The sequence below is a fragment of the Phalaenopsis equestris genome, unplaced genomic scaffold (assembly GCF_001263595.1).
Source record: "Phalaenopsis equestris unplaced genomic scaffold, ASM126359v1 Scaffold000369, whole genome shotgun sequence".
Taxonomy (NCBI): domain Eukaryota; kingdom Viridiplantae; phylum Streptophyta; class Magnoliopsida; order Asparagales; family Orchidaceae; genus Phalaenopsis; species Phalaenopsis equestris.
This window is the reverse complement of record NW_018164811.1, coordinates 448,931-463,796: the sequence shown is the minus strand read 5'-3', so window position 1 is coordinate 463,796 and position 14,866 is coordinate 448,931. Positions and strand designations below refer to the sequence as shown.

The 14,866-nt window shown below is 36.1% G+C and overlaps 1 protein-coding gene across 1 annotated transcript; it reads right to left on the bottom strand.

Moving 5' to 3' along the window:
• Positions 1-355: 355 nt before the first annotated feature.
• Positions 356-11,691, bottom strand: LOC110026371 (protein PHLOEM PROTEIN 2-LIKE A10-like). The gene is given in 3 exon segments (XM_020727283.1): positions 356-1,100; positions 10,290-10,536; positions 10,571-11,691. Coding segments are annotated over 2 exon segments (1,167 nt in total). The 5' UTR covers positions 11,494-11,691; the 3' UTR covers positions 356-1,100; positions 10,290-10,292.
• Between the last annotated feature and the right edge of the window lie 3,175 nt (positions 11,692-14,866).

Here is a 14,866-nt window from a genome sequence, read left to right as displayed (position 1 = left end):
CATTATTGTGAGTGACTTGTTTTGCGTCGTTATCATGGTACGGCATGAGAATAACATTCACATAATGAACTCTATTTTGTTACATGTCTTACAAAGAGGACAGCTTTCAATAAAAAAAGGGGGAATTTACATACATAGCATACCCCTCAATTCATATGTATTTACATTATCATCTAATTTTACTTTTAGATTTCTATTTTACATTTATACCACCCAGTCCAAAAAAAAAAAAAAAAAAAAAAAACACCATTTTAACTTTTAAAAGTGAAATACACCCTTTCAAGCATGGGTAAGGTGTATGTATTTAAAAGTTAAAATTTAGGTGTTAGATATGTAAATAAATGAGACTCGAATGGTATGTATGTCAATCTATAATGGAGAAAAGTAGTTTAAAAGTTATTTCTTTCTCTTGCTTGATACTCATGTTACTTTCTGTTAGAATATGAAGCCTGTTTGCCTACCCAGACTTCCAGAGCCCAGCACAACAATCCAATGCCCCAATGGCAGTGCCCCAGGATCCTAGTCCATGGGACCAGACGCCCTACACCCATAAGTGGAGCCCCGGTGGCAGTAGGGGAGCCCAGGCGCCCAGTGCATCGAGCAATGGGAAGTCCGGTGCCCATTCAAGACGCAACTGCACCTCGAGTTGCTTGTTTTTATGTCCAAAAACAGAACAGTCGACATTCCAGTGCCCGAGAGGGGTGGAGGCGTCCGTATCGTGATTTCAACCAGAGCGACCCGAGCGTGTGGAAAGGCAGCTACTGGTAGTGGTGCTCCAATACCAGGAGTGATTTCTCTCCAGTTAAGGATTTACACCCTAGTTTCCATACAAATTCAGATACTCACGAAACTAACTTGACAGCGAGCGTAACAAGTGCGAAGTTACGTGGAGCGAGATTTACAAGTTTGAGAGTAGATTTCAGCGATTTCTCTCTTGCGATCAAGAGAGAAGCATCCCAAAATTATTGTAAGTTCCATGAGAATAGAGAGGAACTATGTGTGGTGTCGTCTATGCATTCTTCTTTTCTTCATAGTAAAATTTTTTGGTTTGGTGTAGCTCCATGGCTTTTTCGCGTTCTTGAGTGGAGCTATAAGTTGGCCTTTAAAAGAGAAGCATAAAATTAAGTTAAGTGTTGCCGAGATGATAATGTTTAGGTGGATGAGTGGCTTTATACTTAGAAACAAATGTGAAATGAGTCAATAAAAAAGAAACCAACAAAAGAAAAGCTGATATAAATCTATTAGCTAAACAGGTGAAAATGTGACGGACTTGGACATGCAAAATTGAGAAACCTAGTTGCAACATAGGGCAAGTATTTGAATTTCTCACCGACTGATGGACTTTGCGGAAGCCATGTTGCAGGGAGTTGGGGAAGGATATGGATCAAGCGTGGATGATGAGCCCATCATAATCAATTGTAATTCTGCAAGTTTACTTCTGGCTAGCGTAGGTCTAATTTTAGACTTAGATATAGATGGAACAGGCACATAATGTTCTCCCATGGTTTCATTGAAAATAATCAAATGGTCTTCGTTTTGTTTGAAAATTACATATATTCTATCATGACCAAAGTATATGGCATCCATATCATAAAATCACGGTCTGCCCAAGAAAATATGAAAATGACTGTGTGCGGCATTATATCATATCACAGCTAGCAGTCACAAGCAGTGAGGAATGGTTAGCTCAACTGACATAAAAATGATTAGGATGAGGCACATGTTTAAGACTAGCCCTCCTGACTGCATGCGTGGAGATAACTCTTTTATAGGATTGTCACTGTTACTAATCAACATACACATTTTATCATTACAAGTAGCATATCTACAATCATTTGATGCATGTTTAGCAAATAGCCTTAACAAATTCACTAATCCCAAGACTCAATTTCTTCCAAAAATAAAATGTAATAAAATGTAGGCTTTACATTTATTTTTTTGTATCAACATTTCTATAACATTTCAAGCATATAATTCCTTTAATATTCTCAGTGTGTGTCAGGCGAAAAACACTAAAAAATTTGAGCATGTAGTCTTAAGTCTGGTAGAAGGACTAGGAGTGGAAGAGGAAGTAGGGCCATTGAGCTCAGAATTAAAAATTAGTTTAGTTGGCTTTTAAATGAGGACAGCAGCATGAAAAGAATTTCATAGAGTTTTTTGATCTGGCAATACAGCTTTGTTCTTTATTTCAATTCTAAGTCTAAATACAACTTTGTCTGCAATTTACCAATTATTATCAATGCAGTTAGCTATAGCAGATCTATATTTAAATGTGTATTATAAGTCTAAATACAACTTTGTCTGCAATTTACCACTTACTATCAATGCAGTTGGCTATAACAGATACATATTTAAATGTGTACTGAATTTCCCTTAAACTCTTTTGTTAAATAAGACTTCTCTTGAGCTTTTAATATTGAGAAAGCTTTCATTTCGAATATCCCTTGCACAACTTTTATTAATTACTGAAAAGCCACAACAGATGGAAATTAATGAAGGGGAAGGCGGGGCTATATCTGAGATGATGCCCAAGTGAAAAAGGTTGACAAGCCATAATGTAGATATATATAAGTATCCTAAGTTGGAGCACCTAAAAATGTTTCTGACCTGCAAATAATGGCAAGGATTTTGAAATTAAAAGACCTCCATCACCTATTTTCTCAACCCTACTCAACATACTTCAATAGGATAAATTTTGATCTTTATTTGTATCTCTGCTATTCTTATTATATTAATCTAGGTTTATTAAACTCATAATGAATCATTTTGAATCAATTTTGGGGTAATTGAGGATGGACAAACTGAAATGGTGAATATAAAATAGCTGAACACCAATTAAAAATGGAGGTTTATGAAACTGATTGAAAAGAAAGATGCAACAATAATCTCTACTAAAATAAAATCAAAGATTACAGCATGTATGCCTCATGAGCAATTTGAAATAGATTTATGCCCATTTCAAGGGAAACATAAAGACTAGGTAAACCAATTTTTTTGAAGAGAGGTTAAGACTGAAGTAATTTTGATGTAAGACTCCAAAAACCACATAGCTATCGGGCTCCACCCGGAAGGAAAACATGTAAGAAAATAACTCCTGCGACCACGAAATTTTCATCCGTCAACAATAGAACACATAGGTCATGATGGTCGCGTTGGAGTTGGATTTTAGTTGGGTCGGGATCACCCGTAATGATTCAGTACCGATGACAGTTTTGTGCATAAGGGCCGCCACAATTTTAAAAGGAATTGGTTCTTCTAGAAGATTCATTGTCATACAAGTCAGTTGCTCGAACATCGTGACCGACCGCTCTTATATTTTTCTCGTAAAAAACGTAAGCATCGTGGATCGTTGCGGCATCAAGCGACCCAACAGTCGAAACCTCCATGGCCACAAACAAACCAAAGCGCTTCGGTGAATACCTGTCTACCGTCTCCTAAGAGCCATCCCATAGCCACAGAGAAGTAAGAAGGGAATATTAACCAAAGGGTGCTGAAAGGATCAAATGCGCTGAAATTTTCTTGAAAACCCTTTAAATAGGGTGCCAACGAGATTTCAAGCTCCGCCCAAAATGGAGTCTCATACCAAAACCCATCAAATCAACACAAGTTCTAAGAAAAAAGGTGTACAATTTAAACTTACTTCACTAATAAAAAAACTTTATTTCATTCAAATAGAAAATATTTTAAAAGCGGCTCATTAGCCGCCTTTGGCAAGATGAGTGCCCGTTGAACTAATTTCTGATACAGCAGTCGGCCACTGAACCTAAACCTATCCATGATGCCAATTTGAGCCTGGACTAGGAGGAAGGAAGAGGTCTCCCTAAGGTCGGTCATCTCCGCCCTCAAGAGCTGCCAGTTTCGCCGAGTGCTCCACACTTAAGGTCGCCAGCTTCACCTCTAGCTCTTCATCATCGCTTCTAGTGGCGAACCACCGGACCTTGCCATAGGTGCTTCTTAGGGAACAGTCGGAGGAACCATGGTCACTCCACCTTGCACGTGGAGTGGGGTTCCTATAGTCGCCTCAAGGACAGAAGCTTGAACGGCACCTGTCATTGGCGAGACAATGCCCAAGAATCTTTCATCTATGAGATTGTAGCAGAATCAACATACTAAAAGAAGTTAATCAAAATAGACCGTTTTCATATATCCAAGTATCGGTCCAATTCAGACCATCAAATTGAAGGGAAACTCTCACTAGGGTTGAACGCGACACCAATCCACTCTCTCCCAGAGTCCAGCTCTGGAGCCAGTGCCGACGTAGTCCTACCCAGGGGACCCAGTTGAGGAGCAAGAACCTGCCCTGAGGGACTCCAACAACCTCATCCCAAGGCAGCCGCGGGAGTGGGAGCTGCTTAGCTGGAGAATCGCGAACCATTACCAGGGGCGCAGTCAGCACGTCCGCGGGCAGGACATCCTTGCCTCCCTTCAGCTGAAGAGTCAGCGAGTCAGAGGAACAAACCTGATCAATATCCACCATATGTCTTTTCTTGGAAGAGAGCTGGTTCTTTCGCCTTACCCCCCTTGGGTTGGGTCTTTTCCTCCAGCCTCCTAGCCTTCGCAGGCTTATTCACACTCCCAGATCAACTCTCCCCAAAGGCTTCTCTCAACACATCCTCGACACGGGCATCCAGTGGAGACTTCTTGCTGTCCGTCATTGCTCCCGCCGACCGAACCAACACACTCACAGGAAACGTGAATGATTAAGACATCCTATGTGCCCTATTTAAAAAAGGCAACAAATGCCAAATTTAAGGGAATTTTGTTACTAAAGCACTGATTTTGACAAAAACAAATCAGTTTTTTCTTTTTCTTTTTTTAATTATCTTGTTCTTATTGCAGTACGACTTTAAAAAAGCAAGAGAATCCTAAGAACTAAATATGTACTCCCATAATGTGTCAGCATGAATCTCAGAGGAATCTTATGATCCTAAAGACAAGAGTGGTCAAAGAGGATCTAAAGATCACATCAGTATTAACCCTTTCTAAGAAAATGTACAAACCTGTTGAACAACAACACCTCGGGACAAAGACCAAGAAAATATCCCCTAAGAAAGGAGAATCGTCAAGCTCCTCAAGATAACACCGCAAACATCTCGGAAAGAACCTTAAAGACCACCAATATCTAATGCGACACCAACACAAACCTCCCTAACAACTTTCATGCTGAATGGTTTGAGCTATTTGTCGGACTACGGTAAAGTGCCCTCTGCCTGAGATTCTAGCTTCATCCTGACAATAGGAGTCTCGTCCAAAGGGAACTTTAACTGTTAATCGGATTAGGAGAGCCAAAAGACTGAAGGTCCGTAGCTTGGCCAATCGAACACCTACCCCTTGGACAACTGAAGAACCGCAACATGATTGACCGAAAACCCTCAGTTCAACTGGCCAAAAGCTCATAGTTCGGTCGACCTAAAGCCTATAGTTCAACCGATTGAAAACCTATAATTTGACCGATTGAAGAACCAGCCTCAGATGACAAGAGGATGAGACCGCCAAATTAGAGATCTTTCTTATTTTATTTTATTCTTTCATTATTTTGTTCATGTATTTATTTATGATCAAAATGCCTTGTGAAGTCCTTACTTCAAACAGGTGTACGCAGGTAATTGTACACTTCACACTCATAAGTCTATAAATAAGAAATCATTTCTATAGCAAAAGGCTAATTGATTATTTGAACTAATCTAGTCTCTTTTCCTATCTCTCTCACTCACTCTCTCACTCTCCCATACTCTATTCCTTGAGTGTGCTTGACAGGACAATCTCGAATTCAACACATGGCATAAGAATGATTTTTCACCTTCAGATAAATGTTTATGTAAAAATTATATTTTTTAATTCATACATGATGATTGCAAAAGACCATAAAATCATTAAATAAGTTATTAATCAATAGCATAAAAATTACAAAACTGGAGCATGGAGTTGCACTCAATCTCCATCAAGAGAATAGGAGTTATAATTTAATAGTTTGAGCAATATAAAATTTAAAAATAAGAGCTAAAATTAATCTACATCGTGAAGATGAAATTTACAATATTGGAGAAACGGAACAATAAAGTAAAAAGTTAATAGTTATAAACCTTGAAGATGTAAGTTACACTTAATCCCCATCATTAAGTATGAGAGTTACAAATTGTTGAGGTCGAGAGATAAAATCAAGAGCTTGAAAGTAATAGACTTTAAATATAGGAGTCATAATATCCATGATGAACAACAATCTTGATATGGCAAGTCCCCTTTAATTTTTCCATTAATGTTACAAGTTTTACAATGCTTATTTAAACACATAAAATATTTGCAAATGATACCATAACGAAAAAGTACGAGTCTCTTTCTTAGATATTGGGAATAGCTTGGTGGATCTTCCAATAAGTAAGCTTGATGGCTTCCCTTGATAATCATGGTAAGTTCATTAAAAATTATTTGTGTATGCTATTTATTTTGTTCTTTTATGAATGATATCACATATTTCTATATTTTCTTTATAAATATCATAATCTCCACTTGCATAAGCTTAGCTTTCGAACCATCCATGTGGACGTGAACTTACATGCTTTGTTAGTTGAAATGTAAGTTATTTGTAATTCATTCATCTATAAATTTTAAATTTGAATGTATAAACATGTTTTATTTATGTTACTTCAATCATTAAGATTTGTGTTTGATATTATTTTATGCACTTATTTATACTTTTCAAATATATATTTCATAGTCAACCGTTTAATTAATTGTCATAGTTTTTTTAAAGTGGAGTAAATAATTTTGGGTTACCAATGAAAATCTTTTTCTATCTTAATTCATGATAGAGATAAGACAATTATGCCTTAATTGTTGGCAGTAACTCAAAATTGTTTTGATTATTGATACCATAGGGTATATGATTTGGTTATCAACATTAGTTAAGTGGTTGTGAATTAGAAGAAAATGATTATTGATAGATGTTCATCTCCTGCAGGATGTTAAGAGAAAATAGTTTATAATGACATTTAATATAAATGAAAATATGGTTCCTAATATAAGAGATCTGAATCTTTAATTAATAAGAACTGATCAAATAACAAATAAGATCAATGTTTTAATCATGAATATTGATAACAAAAGAAATCAATCTCTCTTCAATACTTGGGATTTAGTTCATTGACCAGCAAAACTATAGAACACCCTTATCAACTCAAATATGCCATGTACACATTAGCTCCTTAAGGATAAAATTATTTCAAATCATTAGAGTTCCATGTTCTCAGGGATAGGCACTCCTCCGCTACTTTTTCATTTGTAGGCACCCTTTCAAGCTTTTCTTCGACAATATAGAATCCATCTTAATTAGCCACGAACTTCCCCAATTTTAGAATGCTTTCCAAAAACTCTTATTTGCTTTAGAATCATATCACTTTGTTTGAACTCCCTGTGCTTGAATTTGAACTTCAAGAATCTTATGACGGTATTACCAAATCTTTTTGTCCCCTCATGCCTATGGATACTTACATTTTGCACACTTTAAGTAGATTTAGATTGTTTTTCATTAGCTATTGATTGTTTTATAATCAACTGGATTGCTTTTTATTAGCTATTGATTTTTTTATAATCAACTTGAGGCTTTTCCAATTCACAATGAAGGTGTTTCCCTTGTTTTGGTCATCAAAAAATAAACTTTTAAGGGAATTATTGCTTCATATCCATATACTAAAGAATTAATACCCTAATGCCTATGGATACCTATATCTTTTTGTCCCCTAATGCCTCGAGAATTTAAAGATGTTACCACATCCTTTTGTCCCCTAAGGCCTAAGGAATTAATATCCTAATGCCGATGGATACCTACATCTTTTGATATCCTATGGAAACTCCATGTTACATCACAAGAATCATGGAGTTTTAGCTTTGTGGACCCACATGAACAATTGATTGTCGTTGCAATTCTAGCCTAGCTTTCAAGAAGAGAAGATAGAAAGCTCGGATCACAATTGTATCATCAAAGTTGATGTCTATTACATTCAACCGACTTGTGATTTGATTTAACTTATTGACATTTATTGTGGTGAAAGTGCCTTAATAAATCTTGAGATTAAACATTCTCTAATTATATATATTTCTTTACTACAGAAGGCTTCTCGTACACATCCTTTTGTCCCCTAAGGCCTAAGGAATTAATATCCTAATGCCTATGGATACCTACATCTTTTGATATCCTAATGCCTGCGGAACTAAAAGGTATTACCACATCTTTTGTCCCCTAATGCCTATGGATAACAACATTTTGCACACTTAATGTAGATTTAGATTGTTTTTCAATAGCTATTGATTGTTTTATAATCAACTTGAGGCTTTTCCAATTTACTGTGAAAGTGTTTCCCTTGTGTTGGTCATCAAACAATAAACTTTTAAAGGAATTATTGGTTCATATCTATATATTAAGAAATTAATGCTTTGATAAGACTCCATCATTACCTCTTCTTACGCATATTCCCCTGCTTTTAAGATTCAGAGGAATTAAAAAAACCTTAATCTCATTCTCTTATGAAATTCTCATGGAATGTTACATCACAAGCATCATTGAGTTTTAGCCTTGTGGACTCACATGAACTATTGATTGTCGTTGCAATTCTAGCCTAGCTTTCAAGAAGAGAAGGTAGAAAGCTCGGATCACAATTGCATCATCAAAGTTGATGTCTATTACATTCAACCGACTTGTGATTTGATTTAACTTATTGACATTTATTGTGGTGAAAGTGTCTTAAGAAATCTTGAGATTAAACATTCTCTAATTATATATATTTCTTTACTGCTGAAGGCTTTTCGTACATATTTAATGGAGCTCTCATCACACTTCTTGTGAGCTTCTTAAGCGATATACTTAAGACAACATTCTTTGTTGATGACAGCATATAATCTCATATGCCTGTCTATCCAATATATACTAATATTCTTGGCCCATGGTACTAGATTTGGATTATTAAAAAGTAGATGCAGCTTTCTGTAGCATAGATAGTTCTTCATCTACATCTTCTAACATCTGAAATCCTTTTCATCAAATCTATTGATCCTCACCTTCCTATAATCCAAACACCATTGCTCCTACTATTTCAGTATTTCATAAAACTACAAAACTCCTACTCTGATCCAATTCTGTAGGAAAAAAAATATATGCTTGAGAGCAATAAGAAACACAATAAGAAGATGAATGCTCTCCTAGAAAACACACCACAAAAGAAGACAACAGATTTAAATGTTCTACTACATCATGAACTATAAGAGAGATATTTTCACGAGATCAAAGAATAAATGCAAGATACAACAACTTTTTCTGTCTTCTTCTTTTATCAAAAACATCCAGCAATAGATAAACTAAAAAATAAAAATAAATAAATAAATAAATAAAACAAGAAAACAAAAACTATATAATATTATATAGTTCAAAATATTTTTACCTTCTACCATACAGTTCCTTCATTTTATCGCAATCCAACTACAAGTTAGACTTTTCTAAATTATAGCAGCCTCCATCGGTCCCCACTCATGTTCATCAATCATCATCAGTCTCTACGAAGTGCGCTTTGCAGTTACCACTTGAGAACTCTAATTGGATTAGGTCACCGCATTTGTTGCTGCTAACTCCTAGATCCCCAACTAAGCCTTCGCTAAAGCCTGCCACCTTGTCAACCTCCTCCAATCACTACCTCGCCACACATCGCTTTCCGCAAACTCATCACTGATCTCTTTCACCTGGATGTTGAACACCTCAAACCATCAACCAGTGAAGAAATCCGGAGCACTAATCACTTGATCCACCAAGAGATACATATCATGTGTTAATTGGCCTATGACACTGATTATTAGTTTGGTAGCTAACTTTACATCCAAATTTGAATACTTTTTTTCGTCAAACTCTTTTACAAATCATATCAAATATTAGGGAAATTTTGTCTTCTTTAACATCAGGGTTGTTGAGGCAATTAAGTATCACATCTGAACATGAAATAGTCCAAAAGCATAGTACTTGTCAGTGACTACACAGTAAAATCTCTGAAGTCTATTTATCATTATTCTACATAGTTTCCTATTGAGTAGTTCATTAATAGCATCAGTAGTTTGAATTAACAAGTTCGTTTCTACTTTTGCACTCATTTGCAACAATTTGTAAGCACATAAATTACATAAAAGGAGAAAACAAACAACAATGGCCATCATCCAAACCTTTGCTTATAAAATTTCATTAAGTGAGCATTTGTAAGAAGAATTATGTCAAAAAAGAATCCTATCAAGTTCTTAGTAACATTATCACTTACAAATTAAGCTGCCAACAAAACTCTCTGTCCTGCAGCAACGCCCATGCAAAGTGCAATACATAAGCTGAAAGCAAACATAGTCTTGGCGCTTAAGTATCTCATCACATCCATACCCCTTTCTACAACTTTCTCATTAACAACATTCACACTCCTCTTCATGCCATCTTGAAGATTCCACATGAAGAATTTAACAAAAGACCTTACAGATTCAAATGTGACTCTACCAGTCACATCCAAAACAAACTGTCTGGAAAAATATATGCTTGAGAACAATAAAAAACACAATAAGGAGAAGAATGCTCTACTCAACCCATCCACTACTATTATTACTCTTTATATCATCAGAACTCATCAAGTTCTGAGGCAAACAAACTTGGTTTGCATCTTTTCTGCTGTTCATTGATGAACTTGAATTTGAACTGCTCAGCACAACATGAGAAGTCTTTACAAGGGTTTCAACCGCACCATTGCAAACAGAAACCAAGATATCCTTCACCTTAGCCTCGTGGATGGGATTTGTGAGGCCGGAGAACAGAAGATCATAGGTGTTCACATCCATTGTCTTGTCCAGATAAATAGACACAGCAGTTTTCACAAACTGCTGGATGCTGTTGACAATCAGCTCCTTACATTTGTCGGTGCACATCAAATTGACCCAAGCTGGCACATCATCGCAAGAATTACTTGTTTCTCCTCTGCCATATAAGGCCATCACGATGTTCCTTGCAAAACTTCCAGCCACCACCGAAGCAAAGTCGGATCCTTTATCAGAGAAAAGTTTGTCAAGGAGCCTGTCAGAGAAGCTTGAGCTTGTCCGCGCTTCCGTCACCGGAGAATCGAAAGCAGAGCGAAGACCTCGAATGATTCCGACCGCTAGGGCATCGGAAAGTCTAGAAATTGAAATTGAAAACTCATCGGATCGCGCAATTTTAGCGAGTTGCTTGAAGCTTGTGGGGATTTCGTCGGAATCGGAGCGTGAGCGTAGGAAGTTTTGGAGATCGCAAGATAGGAGACTTACAGCGTCGGCGGAAGAGGAGACGGCCTCAGCGACGGAGAAAGGGAGCTTGAAGAGCTTGAGGAGCTTCTGGCGTTTGGCGGAGACGGAAGGTAGATGATAGATTCTGTAGGCTCCGTAGGCGGAGAGGCCGGCGGCTGCGAGGGCGAGGGTCCATCGCCGTCGGCTGGCGGCTGGAGCAAGAGCCATCGGGGGCGCCGCGTAGAGTTTTATGTATTTGATGGAGAAGGAAACAGAAGGTGAGGCGGTGGTGGAAGCGGTAAATTATGGGGGAGAGGGAGTAGAGATAGGTTAATATGGTCGCTGTGGGGAGAACGAAAACCTTCCGCGAGGAAGACCGAGTCCTGCATGCGAGTTCACATGGAAAGATCATCTGCTTCACAACTCTCACCCTACATAATATGAATCATATTTTCAATATATTATATAATTTTTGTTGTCACTTAAATTTACTTATTTAACTCGTAATATATTTATGGGGATGCATTATTATGATTATTATTATTATTATTATTATTCAGGTGATTTTATTTATTTTCATCATAATTTTGTTTGACATATTGTTAATCATATATTATCCGAAAATTAAATCAAGACTTTTCACGTAAGCATTATTGTAAGAGTTGGTAGAATATCAAATTTATTGTACTTGTAAGATGATTTTTTTTTGTTTGCATTTAAAATATATTAAAAAAAACACCAAAATGGAGTGTCTAGATAAAATCCAGATAATTCCTTGATTTTGAATTCGTGTAGTGTTACAATCAAATAAATTATTAAGATGTATAAAATTCTAAAATAAAATAAAGTAAATAAATTTAATTTCAAAAGATTATGGTGAAATAGTATTTAACTTTAGGGTACGTTACAAGTGTAATACATGAATTCAAAGAAGTATAAGAGTGATGATAAATATTTGGCAAGGAGTAAATGTCAGAGTTGAAATGTGATCTGATATGCAACACATTGGCAGAAAATTAAGTGAAGGATTCTAAGATCTCGGGTTTTAATGCATACCTTGCCAAAATAAAAAGGTTGAGTCCAGAAAAAAGAGCACATTGTGTAAGGCTTATTGGGATGGCAATTTGTTAGGAGAAGAAGGACAACGATGACCTTAATTCTTAATTAAAAAAAAAAAAGGAGAAATAGATGAGTTAATTTAAGTAAAATAGCAATGTTAAGTTGATGAGTCAAATTCAGGTTAATATCGAGTCAATGCTGTGTCAATTTCGAGTTGATGGGACGATTTTGACTCAATTTCGGATTAGTTTTAATTTGATGGGTCAACCCGAATCTAATTTGAAAAATTAAAGAGGTAATGTTTCATAATCCTAACCCGATCCAAAAAAAAAAATTCTAAGTCAACTTTAATCTAAATTTTTTAAATTGAGTTTAGACCGAGTTGACATATTTAATCAATTTTTTATGCTCATAAAATTGAAGTTTTGTTATATAAGGACAATTTTTGCTTTATATAGAAAATAAAACATATGAGTGATAAAACTTGTGCGACTTGTGGATGTTTTATTAATGATTGATTCATTATTTCATCTTAACCAAGATTAAATGAAGCCCAATGATGATGAGCACTAAAATTATTCCTACTATATAATATATTTTAAGAACGCTTATAATACATTTATATTATACATAATATGACTAGTGAAACACATCAATATGATATTGCATCTATGCAATTACACGTTGTGTTTTAATTAAGAAAATACAAAATCAAATTATCATTTATTTTTTCCCATTTCTTGCCAGAAGAAGCAACAAGACGGTAGTTTTAATTATTTTCACCATTATTACGGAAGCAAGCGGTAGTTTTAATTATTTTCACCATTATTACGGAAGCTAACATTACTTGTTCACCAAGACTAATTTTTTATGCATTATGTCCTTTCTTTTTTCATATTTATTCATTAATTTATCCTTTTTTGGTTTTAGTCGTGCTCGGAGATAATTCTCATTTTAAAATTTTTTTATTGAATTTTATGATATTATAATACCAACGAAATTAAAATTTAGTTTTATTATTAATAATAATGATATTCATATTTAATATTTCTAAAGTTTCATGAATAATAAGGTTAGATTTTTAGGCTATTCAAGTTGTGTTGTTTAATATTCTTATATTTAAAATTGTAAAATAAATTCTCGGATCAATCTATTTATGTTGTGAATCTAAAAGTGTGCGGGAGACACTCCTAAGAAATAGAGCACTGATGCGTGCTAGAAAATTCACAGCTGTAAAGCAATGGGTTATCGCCTTAGCATTGCAGGAGAATCCAACACACTCAGATGAAAGAAAAATAACCAGTGATGACACCATAAGTTTTTGCGTGAAAAACCCCGTAAAGGGAAAAAACTATGGGATCTGACTAAGTTGTAAAAATCCACAATAGATTGATGACTGCATAAACTTTTTGTCTCACAGTCAAGAAAGAGTTACTAGATTTTCTAAGTTACAACATCGACTGACAACAATCGTCAACAAAGATCGGTGATGGTTGACAAAGGTCGATGACGATAGTCGGTGGGACAGTTGACGGTTGTCGGCGCCGGTTGACTGTTGCCGGCGGCGATCGACTATGGCAGGGATGGTGCTGGACTTCAGCTCCATCTCAAAGCTTCAAGCTCTCTCTCAAGGCTCAAGCTCTTCTTCATGTGAGGGGTGGGGTTTCATTTATAGTGTTCTGAGTGTAATTAATGTGGGAATATGAATAATTTCGATTGGACGGTTCAAAGAGCTTCCTTCAATCAAATGACATTTGATGGTCATTCGAGATTGAGCTTCCTTCAATCAAATGACATTTGATGGTCATTTGAGATTCTTAACGATGTCAGAATTTAGCAATCTTAGGCTCTGCTCGTTGGATTTGACTTATCGAGATGCTCGATTCGACTATGAACTTGTCAGATTCGACATCTTTTTGACCTTTCAAATGTGTCTGTAAATCTTCCAATAGTGGTCTAATGACTTGATATGGATTTTATTTGACTCGAATTGAACTATTTTTTATATCATTGCGTCTGTCTCATCGAGCCGGTCAATTTGACTATAAGTTTGCTGAAATTAGAACTCTCGATGATTTTTTATCAAGATTTGAACAATTCTTGCTAAAAATATTATCTTGAGATCTGTGTTATCCCTCGAGATTCATGCTTGATGTTGAGAATTTGTCGATGACGTGTCAAGCACAAAAAGGAAAGAGAGGGGAATAGAGAGTGCAATAGCATCAAGAGTGTGATACCACAGTATGAAACAGTAAAATTGTGTAACCCTTATCTATGAAATAAAAGGTATGTTTGGGGCAGCTTGTGCGTTTTATGATAAGCTGTACGTTTCAGGATAACCGGCTTTTCCTAAAACGCGGCCCACAGGTCAACCACGGGGGTAGACCCGCGGCCTGTGTTTAGTGTAAAAAGCTCAAACGTAACAGACAACATTTTAAAAAAACGTGCAAACCAAACGGTTATATGCGTTTTTAAAAACGCCGTATAAGGTGCCCCAAACGGGTCTGAAGTCTTATTTGTAGGGAGTACCCATGGAATCCAT